The sequence below is a fragment of the Microtus oregoni genome, unplaced genomic scaffold, assembly GCF_018167655.1.
Source record: "Microtus oregoni isolate MIOR12 unplaced genomic scaffold, Mior012 000042F_ref0000377, whole genome shotgun sequence".
NCBI lineage: Eukaryota > Metazoa > Chordata > Mammalia > Rodentia > Cricetidae > Microtus > Microtus oregoni.
In genome coordinates this window covers 14,202,960-14,216,954 of record NW_024543209.1, presented here as the reverse complement: position 1 = coordinate 14,216,954, position 13,995 = coordinate 14,202,960, and the positions used below count along the sequence as shown (strand labels likewise).

At 41.2% G+C, this 13,995-nt stretch overlaps 1 protein-coding gene across 1 annotated transcript in view; it reads right to left on the bottom strand.

Annotated features, from left to right (window-relative positions):
• The window catches only part of Gmds (GDP-mannose 4,6-dehydratase), a 542,397-nt gene extending 529,866 nt beyond the window's left edge, over positions 1-12,531 (bottom strand). Inside the window, exon 1 of the mRNA XM_041632801.1 lies at positions 12,240-12,531. Within this exon, the coding sequence (XP_041488735.1) occupies positions 12,240-12,341 (102 nt within the window). The 5' untranslated portion in view covers positions 12,342-12,531. The remainder of the gene's footprint in view (positions 1-12,239) is intronic.
• Between the last annotated feature and the right edge of the window lie 1,464 nt (positions 12,532-13,995).

The window sequence follows — 13,995 nt, the reverse complement described above, 5'->3', positions numbered from 1 at the left end:
AACATGCAGATTTACATGTACAGTTGAGCTACTTAAGGAAAGTGACAAGATTTGGCGCAAAAACTATTTATTGGTTTGCCGAAGACAAAGTCTGTACACACACACAAACACACACACATAGACTGCCATCCAGATAGTCTCCAGACTTGTCTTGAAGTCAATAAATCTTCCATTTCTAAGGTTCCTACACATAGCTCATCACAAAATACTGCTGTACCCCATTCCCTTCCTTTTACAATTAGGTTTGTTCTTGTAATTCAAGAGCTGACATTCCTGCCTCCATTAGTTTATTATTTTCAAATTCATTCTGCAAACTATATCCTAAAATGCATTTCAAATACTTCTCCATCCCCTCAATCTTATCTTGAGAGCTTATAAAGTTAAAATTTGCCATTTCATAAAGTTTCATAAATGTATATATAATCATTAATAATCAACATTTCTAGTATGTGCATCAGTTAGTGATGTGGATGCATTTAGTCCCATCTTAAAAATGAGGAAATGAATCATTCAGGAGACCAATTAGGTTGACTAGGAACACTAGGAAGGTGGTACACTTTCTTTACTGAACATGTTCTTGAAAACAGGATTTGAACTTAGATTTCAACCTGAGCCAGGATTAAGTTCTGTTTGTTGTATGTGTCTCTGACAGTGTATTGCTTATGTCATCAAGTTAAGCCCTTCTGTCTGCCTTTCTAGGCCTTTCAAAAACAACAAAATATTAGTTATAACCCATCAGTAAATGTGGCCTTTAAATTCTGTAGCCACAAGACAGCAAGTCACTAAATGTTTTTCACTTGGCTTAAAAATCCATGTATGCCATTCAATTTATATACACTTGTGTCCTATTCATAAGTGCATGTGATCAAGTAATGGAAAAGACCTCCAATGGAAATCACTGTTATGAATGGGAAATAAGAATAAAACCAGTAATATCTTTAACTACTTACCTAAGCAAAATATTCCTGATTCTAAAGGAAAAAGAAAGCAGCACACAGGTAATCACTCAGTGGCAGGCACATCTTCACACTGGACATGGTGCCACGCTCCTGTAATCCATGTGCTCAGGAGGAGCAGAACCACCCAAGCCCAGCATTCAAGGTCACTTGGGCAAACTCAATGAGACCTTGGGTTTACTTTTTTTAAAATTATGTGTATGTGTGTAAGTGTGAGTGTGTGTGTCTATTATATAGTTTTGTACTTGTGAGTGTCCCTCAGAAAAGGATGTCAAATGCCTTAGAACAGGAGTTACAGGCATTTGTGACCTTCCTGACATGGATGCTGGGAACAGTATGTGCTCTAACCAGTTCCCCAACCCTTCACAATAAATTCTTTCTCAAACATGGCATTATAATCACAAATTTCCTTGGTGAAAGATGCTTGATTCAGCCATGCCTGCTGATAAAAGTCTATGATTCCGATCACTGAGGAAGAAGAGGAGGAAAACAGCAGGTTAAAGGTTCACCTGGGCAACTTAATGAAAGCCTTCTTTAAAGAAGAAAAAGTAAAATGGACTTTCAGTTGAAGACCTCAGGGGAGATCTCAATTAACCTTTTGCATTAATGGTATTTTAAAAGATGTTTAAGGGCAGGTCTTCTTGTAATACAATAATTAATTTCTTACTAGCATGGCAATAAAATTATTCATTTCACAGCTACCCCGGGGATAAGTCTATAAAGTCCTTGAAAATAAAACCACACTTATTTTGTCCATTGCCACATCCCCAGCACCTAGCTCTACACACAGTACACTTCAATAAATATGTACTAAAACTCTCAACTATAATAACTTGAGATTCAAAAATGTTTATATATTTTTAATAATTCATAGAAAAAAGAGATGACAGGAATTTTGAAGATCCTCTTTTACCCTCCCCCTGCAAAACACACACACTTTGTTTATTTGGCATATTCTACAAAGATAACAGCTCAGATTTATCACTTGGGTCTCGCTAACAAATTCTGGCCAAATATAATCCTTATGTGTTTCTTCTTAGTTTATACATTTAAGTATAAATGCAATAAATAGTTCACTGGTTCCATTTTTAAAATTCTCCTGTTGGCCATATCTTTGAAACTGATACTAAATGATTGTGCTGCTAAATATAAAAACACCTATTTTTTTTAATTTTACACAAAACTGTAGTCAGTATACAATGGTAAAGTCATAGCACTTTATACTACAGTCTGGAAACACATGATAACCTTTCATATTGCAAGCTAAGAAACTAACTAAGGAAATGGTAAGGCCACACAATTAGCTGGAGTTAAAACCCAGCCTCTGACCCTCCATACACAGCACTTCATTACATGTAATGTAAAGACACATAGCAGTCTTTGATAAAACAGGACAATGCAGAAGATATCCCTTTCATCTCTAATTATAATAAAACTTTCATCTGAGGACTGCAAATCCCATCAATAAGATTTAGAGTGGAAGTTACTGTTCACAATCCTCTTATAAGAAGATAAGACAAGATCTGCTTTGCACGTTTATTCCACAAGACACACTGGACACAAGTCAGCTGGCCTAGTTATCTTCTTTCCCTTCTGGTTATGCATTCCTCATGAAAAGCAAGACTTACTACCATTACCTGTCCATTAAGCTTCCTTTTCTAAAATTTGAGAAAACAATTATTGTTATCTCTGAGATGAAAGATAAAGCAAAGACCCTTACTATGTAGCAAACTTACCAAAGTCATGTAGCCTAGAATTAGTAACACAGCAATTCAAATTCAAGTTGGTCTTGAAACCCAACTCATTCTATTCCACTCTGCAACAGTCTCCATCTTCAGAGTTTGTTATCAACATGTTCATTCCAAAGAATTAACTCACATAACTCAAATATCTGTGCAATAAATTAACCACAAATAAAATTAAATGGAGACATATGATCCAATAAATGAACAGGTTTATTTAGTTACTATATTCTGCCAGTCTATACATGATAAAGACTCTTGGAGAATGGGAAAGTAGCTTAGTCCATTAGAGTGTTTGCCTAGAATGCAGAGTATGCTCTAGCACTACATAAACCATAGACCAGGTATGCAGTGCAGTACTGGGAAAGGGCAGTGGAACTAGAAGCAGGAGCATGAGGAATTCAATGTCCTCCTTGGCTACATAGTAAGTTTGAGGCAAGCCTGAACTACACAAAACTCAATCTCAAAAGGAGATTTGAAAATATATAAATTTAATATACAATTTTACAATTTAGTTATCTACACTTAGAATTTATTTACTAATAATAATTCTAAACCTAGCAGAAAATAGAAGTATTGAGATTTCTACTTGAAATCTGACTTTGCAAACTGACTCAGTGACATTCGGACAAAACTCTGTGCCTCTTAGGCTTAGTAAGTGTTCTGTTGCTTCAACAAGTAATGCATTTTGATCAAAATATAAAGAACTTTCAACAGTACCTGGCACAAAATAAATGTTCAACACACATTCATTATTATAATCATATTTATTACCTTTACTGCTAGTACATCAATATCATAAATGGCAACTTTAAACTATTGTTATCTATTATCTATCTATAATCCCAGTACTGACACAAAATCATTATTACTAACAACTTCTATAATAAATCATAGGATATCTGCACTAGTGCTAGGCCTCCTTAGCCTAATTCCCCCAGCGAGAGGTGAGTACACTATCCGCCCATTCTGCAGCCCCACAATGCAGGACAATCAGATCCATAGACCCACAACACAGGACAATCAGACATGATAGGGAGTCAAGTCAAAGAAGGAACTCAGTTTATTACTGTGAACATCAGCTTATATAGATTGAGTGACATCCTGTGATGTGGGGGTACTTCCAGCCAATGAGAGACAGTCAAGCACTCCCTCTGGCTGGAGGGGCATCTACCTAGATTCTCCTGTCTCATCCTCACTGGGTGGTTTTCACTATCTTTCAAACTCGAGCCAGGCTTGTCTCTGTCCTACAGGCCTCGTGGTACAGACCCTGAGATAATTTTGGTCCAAAATACGAAAATATAACCTCTTCTATAAGAAAAGATAATTCAGTCACAAAGGGGACCCTAAATTAGTGCTTAGATATTTAAGAGAAAGAAGATTTTTTTTTTCAAAAAAGTGAATAGGTCAAAAGTAAAGCTTGAAAACAAGGGGACTGCAACATTCCCATCATTATGCAAGTGGAAGCAGGCTAGGAGCAACTTGTAATGACCACACAATCAAGTATCTGCTTCCCTCACCAGACTGGAAGCTGGCATGAACACATGATCTCAGAACTGACAGCATTCTCCAGGTGTAAAGTCCCTCCAACAACGTACTTCTGAGGGGCCGTTCAAGTAATAACTGCCTTTGAGAATCACATGAATTGCCTACTGCCAACCCCACTTCTGGTTATAAATCTCCCAACCCCTCCCCCGCAAAAAATAAGGGACTTCATTATTGTCTAATATTCTTGAACTTCGGCAATGAGAAGTTTATAGGTGAGAAAAGGCTCCTCACTAGTACCATTTACGGTAGTTTGCATGTAATTGGCCCCCATAAGCTCATTAGGAGCTGAGGCTTTGTTGGAGTAGGTGTAGCCTTGTTGGAGGAAGTGTGCCACTGTGGGGGTGGGCTTTGAGGTCTCTTATGCTCAAGATATGTCCAGTGTCTCAGATCACATCCTGCTGCCTGAAAGTCAAGGATTTTCAGCTCCTTCTCCAGTACCAAGTTTGCCTGCATACCACCATGTCACACCACAGTGATAATAGACTAAATCTCTGAAAATATAAAACACCCCAATTAAATGTTTTCCTTTATAAGAGTTGCCATAGTCATGGTCTCTCTTCACAGCAACAGAAACCCTAAGATACCATTTTTATCTCTTTATCTTTAGAGCCCTAAAAAGGAAACCAAGAAAAATGGCAGAGCTTCAGCATGCCTTTCAGAGGTCACAGCATTCCACTTCCCTGGTCTACCTTTACTGCAGTTTTCTATACTAGCTGATCCATCACCCCATGAGCATAAAAAGCACTTCCACATTTACAGACATTTTAAAAGCCAAACTACTAGGCAAACACATGTAATCACAACACTCAGGAAGCTGAAACAGGAAGATTACTATGAACTTAAAGCCAGTCTAGGCTACACAGTAAATTACAGGATTGCCTGTACTACAGAGCAGAACCCTGTCTTTTAAAGAAATTTCATTAGACCAGCAAACCTAGTTTCTAAAACTATGTACCATCTGTGGTCATGTAAGACAATCTATACAAAGTGTTAGTCCTCAATAATCACTCTACTAATGTTTATGACTATTCTCCTGAACCCTTGTCTAAATAATTACCTACCAAATCCATAATACTGACAAGTAAACTGCATGCCTCACTTCTCATATAAGATTTCTGCCAAGGAATCATAACCAAATAATTCTGGTTTTCCTACACACCTAGTGATGGTTTTTGTCTAATAAAAAGATTTAGAACCTGTCTCAAAGGATAGGCAAGAGCCAGAATCGTAGCTTAATGAGAATGCTCTATTCCCAGCACACCTTCCCCAGTACACACAAATATAGGACCACACTGCATAGGTGTATTGTAGACTTTATACCAGAAAGGAAGTCACCAGGATAATAAGGACAGGTAAGATAGTGACTGTCGTGGTCTGAATATATTTGAATGCTTAGTTACCAGGGAGTGGCATTTGAGAAGGATAAGGAAGGAAGTACGTTACTGAATGCTAGAAAAAAAAAAAACAGCATCAAGGAGAAGCCATGTAGCCCCACTGGAAACAGACACCGGAACTTTACCTAGTAAGCCTAAGTCTTGTGGCAAAACACAGACTAATGGAGACTAATTTAAGATATGAGTTAGTCAGAAATACGCTTAAGCTATTGGCCAAACAGTATGACAAATAATATGGTTTCTGTGTGATTATTTTGAGGTTGAGCAGCCAAGAACAAACAAGTGGGCTCTCTCACAAGTGTAGTTTCAGTTAGACCCCTTACTTTGGTCCCCATATCTTAATTTAGAATTTATATAGTTCAAATCCTAAATATTTCTAAATACTCTACATTCTTCAATCTTTTAAAACTACAAATATTTTGCTAAAATAAAATTTTAAATGCTATGTAGTTTTTTCCTTGAATATGGGAATAGACTCCACTACTTATTCAAATCTTCATTTATTATACAAATTTGTAAAATGTTGTAATATACATTTTAGTAATACAACTCTTCACTCTGATTTCTGTAGCTCATAACAGTATCTCTTTCTTGGTATTAATGGGGAACAATGTTTGTTAGAGGCTTAAGAGAGCAAAAACCAACAACCTAGCATGCAGGAGTCTGAGATTCAAACCCCAGTGCTACCACAACTTGTAGGCAGCCTATGAAAGTCACATCTCTGTCTCCTTCCCTATACTGTGACTGTAATAATTTAACTTTAGATCTACAGTCCCAGTATGTAAACCAAGGGAATTTCGTATTATGTGTAGACAGGATCGCGTGTGACTCAGACCAGCCTTGAACTCGCTATGTAGGCAAGGATGACCTTGATCTTATGGTCCTCCTGCCTCCATCTCTCAAGTGAAAGGATTATAGACATGAGCCATCTAGAAATTAAACCCAGGGTTCCTTGCATGCTAAGCAAATACTCTTCCAAATGAGTTACATCCTCAGCCCTGGGGAAGCGGGGACTAATTCTGAAGTTAACATACATATAAAACCAGACATGTTATTTTACCCTTAAATGTATGTAAGTCCATTAAGTTATGTCATTTTTCCCTAAATGAGAACTTGTTCATTAGTTTTGTGCTATCCAATTCTCCTCTGTACCCTAACAATTTCTTGCCTATACTCAACCAACTGCCCACAGGAAATTAGGAAATTTCTGAAAATAGAAATCAAGGCCATCCAATACATTTTGGCCTGAATAACCTAACTTTATGTCAAGCAGCCTACTCTATCAATGCAGCACGCACCTATATTTCCTGCCATCATTGTACAGACAGGTTTCCAGCTCTTGACCTTGACTAGGTAGTCTACTGTTTAAAAACAGTGAATAAGAATGGCCCACATAGGCTTATATGTTTTAATCCTTGGTCCACAACTGGCACAACTAGTTAGGATTAGAAGGTGTGAACTCACTGGCGGAGGAGATGTATCTCTGGGGACAGGCTTTGAGGCTTCAAAATTCTCTGCTTTTTTCTCTCTTTCTTCCTCCCTCCTCCCAGCCCGTCCCTCCCAACTTCCAACTTAACTGATCAAATGTGAGCTCCTAAGTGTTCCTGCCACCATGTCTTTACTCTGCCACCATGGACTCTGACCCTCTGAAGCTATAAGACCCAGATTAAATGCTTTCTTATGATGCTTTGGTCATAGTGTTTTATCACAATAGAAAAGTAGCTGAGACACATGTTCTGTCTTCAGTGCTTCACAATATGGATTTCTGGAACCTTGAATTAGTATTCCTCTCAAGGCTTAGCCAGACTTCAATCACCTCCTTAAACTCTCAGAGGCTTGCTACTACGCATAAGGAACCTCAGCATGTCAATGCTTTTATATTTAAACACCAATAATAGAATTACTATTAATCAGGCTGCTATTCATAGGATAAGGCTATCTCTCCCCAAGAACAACATAGTAATGCTCTACTTGCTGCTCTCTGGCAGGGAACTGCCTAAGACAACAGACATTTGAAAGGGGATAATCTACATATATCTGAGCCACTCATTCCTCTAAGTCTCAAGCAAAAAGTGCTTTTACTGTCCCTTCGAGAGTTATAAAGAGTCTTGTAAGAAGGCATTTCTATCTTCTTCTAAAAGCTACTATGAGTTAAGAAAAGGTGACTCAATGTTACTGCTCCTGCAGTTCTAACACCCACATGGGGTCTTGCAATCACTTATAACTCTAGGTCCCAGGGCATCTAATGCCTTCTCTGGCCTCTGTAGCTCCTGAACATATGTAGTGTACATGAAAATCATACAAGAACATAAAATAATAATAAATAATCTTAATTAAATAAATAAAAGATTGTCTACTATGCCAGACATTGTAGCACATGCCTGTAGTCACAACACTGCCAGTGGGGCTGCAGCAGGACAACATAAGAGTTTGGGGTCAGCCTGGAAGCAACAGACTTTGAAGAGGAAACAAACTAAGAATATGATATCATCAGATCACTTGCCTATCAGTTCTGAAGTGACTTTCAAAAAGCTCAAAGATAAATTTTGCAACTGTCCTCAAGCCTGGATTAGGCATATTATTTGCGTCATCCTCCTGGAAGTTCCTAGTCTTTTTATTTGATTCTAAAGGTGCTTATTTGTTTATTTTCAATGCACAAGATTAAAGCCAGGGCTTCATGCCTACTAACCACGTACCATTAGAACCAACCTGCAGCCTCAGTTCATCCTTTTGCCTGATGGGGCCAATGATGTAGATTTTATTGAAATCACCTCAAAATATTTTTGAAAGTGACAGGGCAGAGCAGTTTAGTAATAAAGTCTGTGCTACTGCAAAAGGCCTTGGGTTCTACCCACTATACCAAAAATTAAAAGAGAAAAGAAAAATAAAGAAATCTTTTTTAGAAATTGTGTAATTTTATAAGTGGTGAAATTTTTTTGGAAACATACCAACTGTCCCCAACTCCCCTTTCTACACATCTGCATCTACTGCTTACCTAGTGTCCTCTACCTCTAGTATTCAAGGCCTTCTCCTGAACGGCTGGAGGGATGTCTTAGTTAGGGATTATATTGCTGTGATTAACACCATGACCAAAAGCAACTTGGGGAGGAGAGGATTTATTTCATCTTACAATATTCAGGCCATAGCCCATCACTGAGGGGAGTCAGGGCAGGAACCTAGTGGCAGAAACTGAAGCAGAAGCCATGGGGGAATACTTAATCTTCTTTCTTGCTTAGCCTGCCTTCTTATACAACTCAGGACCTCCTGACCCACGGGCAGCACCGCTCTCACGGTGCCTACGGCCTGCCCACACCAATCATCAGTCAAGAAAACCCCTTATAGACTTACTGTAAGCAATCTGATGGAGGCATTTTCTCAGCTGAGGTTCCTCTTCCCAGACAACTCTAGCTTGCATCACAAGGGAGTACTCACTCATATTGTAAATTCCCTTATAATCTTGGGTTTTATGGGTGCTGTCTTCTCATGTGCATTGTATTCTACCCCTCAAAAACCTTTGTAGGTACAGGATATAACTTACAGACCTTTGTACCACCAGTGGCCTCAAAACAAACCTGCATAGTGCAGACACACAGTGAAGATGTGTTCTGTTAATAGGGAAAGTAAGTCAATAATTTTTCAGGGCACACTAAAAGCCACGTGAGCGGTAATAGTGTGGAAATGAGATTTCTGCCTTAAAGCTGTTTACAGGCAGAAATATGTAAATTATCTACAGAACCAACAGGAATAAGTATGTAGTAAGAAAGTTCCTTATGTGGCTCTAGTTTGCAGGATTAATGTGAGAACATTGAAGCATCGAGTTAAGATTAAAAAAAAAAGAGTAGAACTTACTCATTCACCTTCAAATAATGGCTCCAATGAGGTAGAAAGCAATGATACTCAAAGAACAGCAAGATCATTTCCTTGAGCACAATCGAGGACAGAAAACATTGCTAGACAATGGTGGCAAGCTTTGGAAATGGCTGGCAGGGAGCCTGCACAGCAATGCAAAACCCAGAGAGTGGCTTTCTCTGAAGGTTATACAATAAGGTACATACCTTGGAAAAGGAGACATAGCTATAACTGAGTCAAGAATAGACAGTAGGGGAGAGCTAGCGTAAGAAGCTGGAGAGTAAGACTCCAAGTAGAGAGCCAACAAGACACCTTGCCTGTCCGCATTACTCTCAAGTAGGAATCTGGGACCCATTCAAGACCTTCACATGAAACCCTAAGTGCCAGGGCAGGGCCACTTGACTTAACTACCACATACAACCCCACAAAATGTAAATGTATGTGGCCTACTAAAGATAATATAACAAGGTAGCTTAGAGCAATGGAGTGTCTCTGGAAGAGTTCAGCTCTCATGTTCATTGGGTATATGACCAAAAGGACAGAATCTCACTTGATTAGGTATAAAACCCCAGGAGAAACTACTGAGGAGGGAACATAGAAACACTACTTCCAAGTCTTCCTGGACTCAGTACCAGCAAACCAGTCAAATACAAGCACTCCTGTCTCTTGGATGAGGATATATAGAATGCCTACAAGAGTGGGGTAGCTCAATAAGTTCCCAGCCAATATTATTAAGAAGATGTACAATAAGGTATGGATCCTTGGAATAATGTCACAGTCCTTCGAGACTCCTTGGAACCCAAGGTGAGAGTTACTCTCCTAGAAAATATGCCAAAGGAACAGAAGAGCAATTCAGTTCATCAGCAAAAAGCGGCAGCTACAGAATTTAGTATAGTGCTGCAGGTACGCCAGGACGCCTAGGCAATACCAGCAAGCAAGCAAGAAAAATAAAATGCAGAGATATGTGGCAGGGAGTGATGGGCAGTAGAACAGAACTCAGAAGGATCTGATTTTCGAAACTGAGAGCAAAGCAGGTGTTTGGAGTTTGAAATGAAGTGAGAAACCAAAAACTCTGGTCAGGAAGTGATATATTGAACATAGCGCTTTGGGACAACGCTTGCTTGGGGGTGGGGGGTGAGGATGGGATCACAGGACACGACTGCCAAGCCTTCCTCTCCATGAAGAATCTACCAAACAACAGTTTTCAACTATTAATAGGATTCCACTTCTATGCTGCACTGATTCAAAATGCTGGCCACTTAAACTGATATAAGCTATACTAATATGGCACACAGCATATTAACAATGCTAAAACAGTCTACTGAATGTAATAAGCAACTGAGCTTCAATATCCATACTTAAGCATCAGTCTGAGAACTTGAGGAAAGAGGACCATCTGCAAGAGATCTCTAGCATTAAAAAAGAGAGAGGGCATCTCCAGGGACAGTTCAAGAGCAGAGCATCTCTTGGGGGGGGGGTGTCCCCAGACTTGGTTTTCTTCCTCAACCTTTGATCCTTTCCCACCCTTCTATCTTACTAAACATTTATTCATTGTAAGTACTTTAAATGGGACGAAATAAGAACTGAAAAAATAATGAGTATCCAGTATTGAAACAGTCTAATGTTAGGGGACTGTGTATCTGCTCCCTTGTAATACTAGAGACCTTTGAGACCAGGTACAGTCCCAACAAGACACTTCTTACCTGTTGGGCCTCAGAAAATTCCAACTCCTAGGCCTCAAATTGTACATCTAAAAATGGAAATAAGGACTTTGTTGTGGAAACTAATACTGAGTGTTAACCAAGTGAGGGCGATATAACAAGTATGTAGATGTATGTATGTATATGTAATATGTATGTAGCCTATTAGCTGTTATTATCATCTTTGTATGTATGTATGTATGTGTGTGTATATGTAATATGTATGTAGCCTATTAGCTATTATTATCATCTTTGTTTTAGTATTACTTCGACCGCCATCGGAAGACATTACTTCCACACCGTTGAATCTCACACTGCGCTGATTGATAAGGCAGTGGTTGGCCCTACCTGTTGCAACACCTCTAGGAGATAACTATCATAAATTAGCCATGTTCAGCATTCCACATGACTCCCAACATTCAAGGCAGCACAACCTAATTACCTCGCCCAAGGAGTTCATGTCTTTGGAATTAGAAACGCTAGTCTCTAGAATTAGAAACTTTGGTACCAGTCTGTCAAGATACGCCCCCAAAATGTGTGAAAACATGACTCTCACAAGTTTGTATGGAGGAGGGCAAAGGGTGTAAACATGACGAATAAAAAATGATCTGTAACTCCTATTATCTCTTCTCCACCCGGAACTCTGCTGGTAAGGGGTAACCAAACCACAGCAGCCGCTGGTGTCCCAAACAGGGCAGATGAGCAGGTGAGGGAGGGTGAGCGAAGTGACTCCACGCACATTGACAGATCACACTGGCTCTTTTCTTTCCTGGCACCAGGCTCTGCAAAGTACGATATTCCTTCCAAGCCCTCTCTTGGGCTCCGTGGAAGAAACACCACAGTCACCCAGAGGACAGGTGAGACAGAGCGGTCCTGTGCGCAACAAGAGCTCACAACCACGCTGCCCGGGCTGAAGCCGGCTCACCCCCGCGGCCGCACACACCTTCCGGGACGCGCCGAGCGCAGTTCCCCGTGCCTCGGCCGCCCTGCGCGGGGACGCGGCCCACGTGCCCCGAGGCCACAGGCCGCTCGTCCCCTCCCCGCACTCACCTGGCCAGTGATGCCCGTGATGAGCGCCACCTTCCTGGGCTTGCCCATCTCGCTGTCCCCGGAGATCCGGGAGATCGGGCAGCTAGCGGGCGCGTGAGCCATGTCGCCGCGGGCGGGTGAGCGGGCAGCGGAGAGGAAGGCGGAGTGGGACGGGCGGCGGGCCGGCAGAGACGTGGGTGAGCGCGCCAGTCGCCTCACGGAGCTGCAGCGGCCGCCACAGTCTGACAGGGCGCGCGGGAGGCCGGGCGTGGAGCGAGGGGCGGGCCGGCCCAGCCGGGGCGGGCGGCGGGAGCCGGGCTGAGGCCTGGCTGGCGCCGCGTCACTCGTCCTAGCAGCGACGCGTCAGCGGCGCCCCCTGCGGCCCCGCCCCCACCGGGGTCTCCATGCTGAGCCACGCCTCCCTGGGAGGCGGGGCCTGAGGGCGCCGGGCTCCAGAAAGAGGAAGGATGCCGGACTGCGACCGGGTAGAGGGTGCTGTCTGCCTGGGCCTTAGTCTCCAGGATTCCCGATATCGCCCGTTGATTCCGGGAGGAGTGACGAGCTGACCTTTTCGGTAGGAAAAAAACTCTGAATTCCAAATCCAGGCATCACAAGCCTGGGGTCACCGACTTTATTAAATAATTTCTGAAACCCTGCTGCTGTGTCTTTGTGAGAAGTCAGCTTTACATTACTTGACTAGCGTTTCAAGGCTCCTAAGTGGGGTTACAGATGCGGGGGATGACCAACCTTAACCGCAACCTGGCTATCTGAGTCTTCTGGTACTTTCCTAAAGTTTAGAACCAGTTTGGAGGTTCCCAGTAACTCCATTCAAAACAGTATTTACTTTGAGGGCTGGCAGTTCTCAGCAGTCAAGTTTCTGGCCCCACCCGACTTCCTGCATAAGGAAACAATTGACAAAAATGCACAGGTCAGTAAACCTGTACGTGACCAATGTCAAGAGGTGGGGTGACGGCTGTGTCTGCTGAATTTGCTTCCGTTTGATAGATTTGTGTCACATTGACTGAGAAAGGGGTCTGGCAAAGGACTCAGATATGGAAGAGTAAGGGAAAAACACACTGGCCCCCACTGCCCTGTTTGTTTCTCCGATAAATAGCCTCAAATCGTCTTTCCAGGTTCAAACTGAGCTACCAAGACAGTGCCCAATAGAACATGCAAGGTGTGAAGAATATGGTGCAAATCTGGAGTCCCAAGACTAGGTGCCCAGACTCCTCAGAAACTTTCCACACTTTATACATAGGCTTGTCTGGTTTAATGTTTTTTGCCTTTTCTCTGGTGCATTCTCTATGGAAAACGAGACCCAGAAGTTGGAGAAACATATTCATTGAAGCAAAAATTGTCTGAAGTCTAGATGGTCTTTAAAGATTGAATTTTTATGAAAATATGTTGTAATGTAAGGATAAATAATTCAGCACTTTAAAGCTTGCAGACAAAAACTGATACTTAGGGGAAATCTGTCTGATTTGTCCTGTATCTCTGACACCTCATGTCATACCAATGATCACTGTCCAGTAAGGAATGTAACAATAGAAAAAAAATCATAGACATCAAATATGTATTGGATGTGTTGGGATGTGGCTTAGTGGTAGATCACTTGTCTAATGGGTGAGGCTCTGGGTCTGATCCCCAACTCTACGAAGTAAATAAATAAAACCAGTATGTTTAGGGCCTGAAAATGCAGAAAATAGTAAAGAAAATATTTACAAAATACCTGAGATGAAAAACAAACTGTGTCGCTTACACAAACAAACTTTATTAC